Source organism: Candoia aspera, chromosome 1, assembly GCF_035149785.1.
Source record: "Candoia aspera isolate rCanAsp1 chromosome 1, rCanAsp1.hap2, whole genome shotgun sequence".
Taxonomy (NCBI): Eukaryota; Metazoa; Chordata; class Lepidosauria; order Squamata; family Boidae; genus Candoia; species Candoia aspera.
Genome location: NC_086153.1, coordinates 994,698 through 1,001,183, shown reverse-complemented (window position 1 = coordinate 1,001,183; position 6,486 = coordinate 994,698). Strand labels below are relative to the sequence as shown.

The 6,486-nt window shown below is 59.6% G+C and overlaps 1 protein-coding gene across 1 annotated transcript; it reads left to right on the top strand.

The window, feature by feature from the left end:
• The first annotated feature begins 1,248 nt into the window (after positions 1-1,248).
• TLCD1 (TLC domain containing 1) lies at positions 1,249-6,085 on the top strand. Its single transcript, XM_063295423.1, has 4 exons — positions 1,249-1,454; positions 1,984-2,066; positions 4,948-5,030; positions 5,675-6,085. Exons 1-4 carry the CDS (start codon positions 1,264-1,266, stop codon positions 6,059-6,061), a joined length of 744 nt encoding a protein of 247 aa, XP_063151493.1. The 5' UTR covers positions 1,249-1,263; the 3' UTR covers positions 6,062-6,085.
• The last annotated feature ends 401 nt before the right edge of the window (positions 6,086-6,486 follow it).

Below are 6,486 nucleotides of genomic sequence, written 5' to 3'. Positions count from 1 at the left end.
CCAACCCCCCCTTCTGTGTGATCACCCTTCGGAGGTCTGAAGGCAGCTATCGTCTCCCCTTCTGTGGGTTGAACATACCCAGATCCTTAACCATGTCTCAGAGGCCTCGGTCTCTAGACCCTCGACACCTTGGGGCAGCCCTCCTCTGAACGCACCCCACTCTGTTGCTATCCTTTTTAAACTTTGAGGCCCAGAACTGGACCGGGGGCCCCAAATGGGGTCTGGCCAGGGCAGGATAGAAGGGACAATTTCGTTCCCATGGCCTGGACTTTGCACTCCCATCAACGCCCCCTAAGATAGCATAGGCTCTGTTGGCGACCGCGTCACCCTGCTGGCTCATGTTCGTGCGGGATCAACGGGGCTACCCCGGTGCCCTTGGCATGGAGCACTGCAAAGCCAGGTCTCCCCTTCCTTACTTGCGCTTTCCTTTCTCCTGCCCTGCGGCAAACCTGACATTTCTCCCTGTGCGACTCTGCCCCGTCCATTCCGGCCCCTGCGGAAGCCTCTGACCTCCCTGAATCTCTTCTTCCCGCTCTAAATTATCGGCCGCTTCCCGGCCTTGTTCCTCTGCAAACTCAGAGGCGCCTTCTCGACGCCTCCTCCAGGCCTCCGGTAAAGACGCAGAACAGCCCCGGCCCTTCCCGCAACCTGGAGCGGGGCCGGTGCGCTGGTCCACCCGAGGAGAGCATCGCCCCTGCGGCGCTGCACCCGAGGCCTTGCTGGGGGTCAGGCTAGGGACGCCTCCAGCGTTCCCCGGATCTGCTCTGCGAGGACGCAAGCGAGGTTAGCTGGCGCAATTGCGTTTTGACGAACCCTTGCTGGATCCGGTTCACCGCAGCCTGCCTCTCCCGTTGCACCTAAACACGCAGCTGGCCAACCCGTGGGAAGTCCCCCCCACGGCCGGCCATGCCCCGGGTCCTCTACCCCCCGCTTTGGAGGAGGAGCGTCGTCCTTCCCGGACCTCGCCCGTCCAGGCGCTCCAAAGTTTTGCTGCTGAATTACCGGCTGGCCTTTATTGCGCGGCGAGCCCTTCCTGTGCTGTGGGCGCGCTGGCACCTCCCCGGCGCTTCGCCTGGCCCGAGGGCCGCCCCGGGGGAGAGACAGGCGGGCATCGCCGGCCGGCGGCAGCCCAGCGCCCCCGCGGCGAAGGGAGCCCCTGGGGGCGGGGCGCGGCGGGGCGGGGCGCGGGTCCTCCCCGCGGGAGCGCACGTGGCCCGGCGGCTGGAGGGCGCGTCGAGCGGGCGGACGGGCTGGCGGGCGGCGATGGCCCCGTGGCTGCGCTCGGTCGGGCTGGTGGCGGGCTCGACGCTGGCCTTCGCCACCCTCCGGTGGGCGCTGGGCCGCTGCCCGCTGCCCGCCCACGTCCGCCGCGACGCCACGCGCACCTGGCGCTGGAAGAACCTGCTCGTCTCCTTCGCGCACTCCGTCGTGGCCGGCCTCTGGGCCGTCGTCGGGTGAGCAGGGGCGGGGTGGGGCGGCGGGAAGAAGAGCGCCCCTGGCCCTGCACAGAGCGCCTCGGGCTGGGGCGGGCGGCCCCCTCCAGCCCGCGGAGCCGCAGCCGCGCCCCCCCCCCCGGCCGAGAACGCGCCGGAGCAACGATCGCCGCCGCCTCCTCGCTGGAGACTTGGAAGCGGGCCCCGTTTTCCCCCGGGAAAGCCGATCGGAGCGGCGCCGGGGGTGGGATTGGGTGAAAGGTGCTTTTGGGACGTGCCGGTGGTTGGCCAGCCCCACCCCCGGGCGCCGGGGGGGTGTCGTAGCTCACCTTCCCAGCGGGGCTCACTTTCTTGAGCCGCCTCTTTGCGACGGAGCTGCTGCTTAGGGTGATCATCCCGAGCGCTCGGACCTGCTGCCAAGTTGGGGCTGCGGGGGGGGGGCTGCGAAAGACCCGCGAAGAGGTTAGGGCCCCCCACCGGGGCAGCGTTTCTTCTTCAGCCCTTCCCACCCCCTCCCTGCTGACCTGGTGGTGATTCCCCCCCCCCCCAGGATATGGCAGCTGCCGGGGGCCTTTGATGACCTGGTCCAGACCTCCTCTGCCTCCGCTCACCTGCTGCTCTGCTTTTCCTCAGGTAAGGGGAACGTTCAAGGAATGGGGTGGGGGGGGGCAGCCTTTGCCGTGTGCCTCCAAGGGAGCTGGCGGGGCTGGGGACTGGCTGAGGGCTTGGGCCCAGCCAACCTGGAACGCTTAAGCCCGCGAAGCAGCCCTGCCGCCACTAGGAAAGCCTTCCCTGTTGAAACCCTGGGCAGGGGGTGTTTTGGACCCAAGAGGACCCAGCATCTCTGCCAGAGCAGCTGTTGGGCGTCCCCATATGGGGGTTGGATGAAGTGGACTGTGGGCCAGAAGGTCACGTGGTGAACACCTCACGTGGCCTTTAAAGTGCAGCGAGAGTCTTTGGTGGGTTTTGCTGCAAAAGGCCCCCTCTGCTCCGGGGCTGGAAAATGTTGTTTTAGCTAAAATGTTGTTTTAGCTCTGGCAGTGCGCCTGTTCAAAAGATCACAATGGGGGCATTAAATACTTTTGTCTCCCTGCCTTCCTCGGCCCACTGCCCTCCAGATATGCGAGGATGGCGACTCCCAGATTCTTCCTCCAGCTCTGAGCCTAGATGTGGTGGCAATTTTGCCCCCATTTGGGGTTGAACTGCCTGGGGCTTTTTAGCAGAGCCGGGAGTTCAGGCCTGACTGCATCCTGTGCCGAAAGTTGCAGCGGGAGGGGAGAAGCCGATTTCCCTTCCTCCCTGGGTGCAACCATGCTGGGAGGTGTGCCTGGGCAGCTGAAGGTGGGGCAAGACAGAAGTCTTTCTGGCAAGGCCTTCTAGCCTTCCAGGCTTTGGGCTAAGAGACCCCACTTGGCGTAGCCGTGAAAGGCCCTGGGCTGCAAAGTAGGAGAGCTGAGTTTTAGTCCCACCTTGGGCACGAAGCCAGCTGCGGGATCTAGGGCCCTTCCCTCTCTCCCAGCCCAGGAAGAAAGGATTGGCAAATTGCGGCTGGAAAAACATTGCCGAGAAAACTTCACGGACTTCTCCAGGCAGTTGCCAAGAGGGAAGATTGAGACATGAGAGAGGGAGAGGGAGGGAGGGGGAGAGGGAGAGAGAAACCCTGAAGGGGAAGGGGAGGAAACGGGCTCCTGGTTGAACGGGGCTTCCCTTATCCTGAGACCCAGGAGATGTGGGGGGCACCAGTTGGATCTTCTCTAAAAATAGCTGGGGAATTCTGGGAGTTGCACTCCACCCATCTTAAAGTGGCCAAAGTCGAAAAACAGTGGCTTAAAGGCTCTGTAGGAGGAGGCCACCGTTTATTATTTTTATTATTTAGCAAGTAAATCCTCAACTAAGTAGGTTTTATTTATTTCGTGTCCAGATCAAACTTTGCTCTGCCAGAATGCAGCCATTGCCACAGCTTTGTCATTAGCTTGCTGTAGGTCATTGACAGTACAAGGCTCCGGCAATAATCGGCACACCATCTGATGCGCCAGATCTTGGCTTTCTCCGCATTCGCATAATATATTGCCGTCAGCCAGCAACCCCCGCTTAAATAGACTTGTCTTACACTTTGGTACCCCCACCCTCGTCCTATGCATTGTCCTCCAAACTGCCTATGGGAGAGTGCTTCCTGCGGCCATTTCTTCCTTCAGTGGGATTCTTAGAGCGGTGGGCTCATTCCTCCATTTACTTACTCGATTCTGTTCTTTGGGCCCCTCGAGGGTTTTAGTTCTTGCCATAAAGCTCTTTCTAGATTTAAGTTGACGAATTGGAGGAGCACACCCGTTTGAAGGGTGACTTTGCTTGGTTCTTTCAGCGTCTGCTTCTACTTCCCTTCTAATCTTAGGTGGAGCAATGCCTGCAAGGGGATATAATTTATTAACGGGCGTAGGTTCGAGGCATCCCGTCCCTATGCGCATGGCCTCACTCACAGCGGTATCTACTTGCTTCGCATGTGCCGATGTGTTCCATACTGGTGCTGCATATTCGGCAGTGGAGACACTCAAGGCCAGAGCTGATGCTCGTAGCCTAGCTGGCTGGGCTCCCCATGCGTAGTTTGTCAATCGTCGATGATGATATTCCTAGCACACACTTTAGCCTTGGTATTCAAGCAGTGTTGCTTGAAAGAAAGCGTTCTGTCCAAGGTAACCCCCAAATATTTAAGTGTTGGGCAGTGCTGTAATCTGTTCCCTCTCCACGTTATATCCAATTCAACCCCTGCATCTTGATTACGAAGGTGGAAGGCACAAACTTGAGTTTTGCTTGGATTAGGTTTAAGTAATTATTATCGTAATACCTCTCTGGTTCTTGTAGAGCCCATGATAATTTTTCAGCACACTCATCGAAACTCGGTTCTTGTACCACCACCGCTGTGTCATCTGCATATATAAACATTCACGCATCAGTCAGGGCAAGTTGGTCATTAGCGTATATAGTATATAAAATCGGAGATAATACGCTGCCTTGTGTACTAAGTAGGTTAAGGGCCCCTTTTAGGCCAGGGAGTCTGTTTTTATGAAATATGGTTTTAAATAAAAACAAACTCCCTAGCCTGAACAAGGTGCTTCTGGAGACAGTCCCCAGCAACCACCTGCCAACCAAAAGATCCTTCGTCGGAGACCTTTTTGCAGGGCAGAAAGGTGGAGGGGGGAAGTAGCTTGCTCTCCCTTTAAGCCAGACAAGGCCCAAGACAGGCTGACCAAGCCTTTCTCAAAAGGCACAACCAACTTAGAAAAGCCACTCGCTGAATGGAGGATGGAGATGCTGGCCATTGGCTGTTGGAACCTCCATGTTCAGAAGCAGTCTGCCAAGCACCGAGGACCCACCGCCCTTTGCCGCTTTGTCTTGGTGGCCAGTGGCCTCTGTCCTGCTCCAGCAAGAGAGGATTTTTTCCCCCCATTTCAGACCAGTTTGAAATGTCAACGCGGGCGTGTCCTCCTATGCTGGTGGGCCGCCTTCTGCTTGCTTCTAGGGTACTTCATCCACGACTCCCTTGACATCATCGTCTGCCGCCAGTCCAGGGCCTCCTGGGAATACCTGGTCCACCATGCCGTGGCAAGTAGTGGGTGCTGTGGGGCAGGCCCAAGGGAAGGGGTGACTGGCTGCGTTAGGTAAACAGTGAAATCTGCCACCCTTCGGCACACACGCAAGCGCAGACACGGGAAGAGCTGCTCCCAAGATCTTGGCAGTCGCCAAGGGGGGTGCCCCAGGCTGCCCTGTTGCAGGGAGAGCCAACCCCCCCCCAGCCCTTTTATGCTTCTGCTGTGGCTTCTGCCTCCCGTCCTGAGTCAGGCACTCGGAGTGGGAAAGCGGGAGGGGGCTGAGCGAGGAAGTTTGTTCCCCTGCCCCAGTAAGCACCCCCGACGCGAGGGAGGCTTCCGAGGGCCCGAAGAACCTTGAAATGCACCAGCGATGGGGCCGGCATATCTCCTGCAGCTCCAAGGGACAGGATGGGACCAGGGGGTGGGAATGGCGGGGAAGCCGATTTGGGCTGAAGGTTTGGGGAGCCCCAAACAGCAGGGGGTCTCCCGTTTCCTGGAAGGGTGTGAGCAAAGGCTGGACCAGGGCGAAGGGACTCTGTGGCCCCAGGATTTGCTGGGGTCAGGCCTGACAGATTTAGAGGCGGTTGTCGGATTCTGGGCCACTCTGAGCGCCAGACCGGGGCTGCTCCTGATCCCCCTTTGGCCTCCCCCTCACAGGCTGCCTCCGGTTTGCTTTCCGGGATCTTCCTCAACCGCTTTGTGGCAGCTGGCCTGCTCTCCATGTTCGTGGAGGTGAGCAACATCTTTCTGACCATGCGGATGATGGTGCGCCTGGGCAGCCTGCCTTTCCAGACCTTTTACGAGGTCAACAAGTATGTCAACCTGGTGGCCTACTTCCTCTTCCGCTTGGCCCCCCAGGCCTATCTGACTTGGTACTTCGTGTGCTATGTGGAGATGCGAGGCCAGGGGGCCTTCCTCATGGTCAACCTGGTGCTGCTGGACACCATGATCCTGATGTACTTCTCGCGCCTGCTGCGCTCCGACTTCTGGCCGGGCAGCCAGCAACCGGGCTCTGGGAGCGAGAAGAAGTTCCTGATCGACTGAAGCCCCGCGTCCCCGGCAGCAGAAGGGGGATCCCGAAGAACCTCTGTCCGGCTGCGTCGCTGCCTGCCTGCCTTGACTGCCGAGGACCCCCTTGCCCTCGGGGAGGCCAGGCGAACCAGGGAGCTGGCATGCCGCTCAGCCTGGTGCTCTGCCAGGGCCTGCCTTCCAGGTGGAAGAGTCGAGGCTGAGCCTGAGCCAAACTCGGCAGGAGATGATCGGAAGAACGGGAAGAAGAGGAGGCATCACCTGGACTTTTGGTCTGGAGTTTGGAAGGGGGGAGAGCAGTTATTTTGTGCATTAAAGCCTATTTTCAGTCCGAACCCACCTGGCCAAGGCGGTCTTTAAGGGGGGAGGAGCCTGGCCAGCACAGCGCAAGGAGACCCGGCCTGGGGGGGAATAGGGCAGGCCAGGGCACGGGGCCCTGC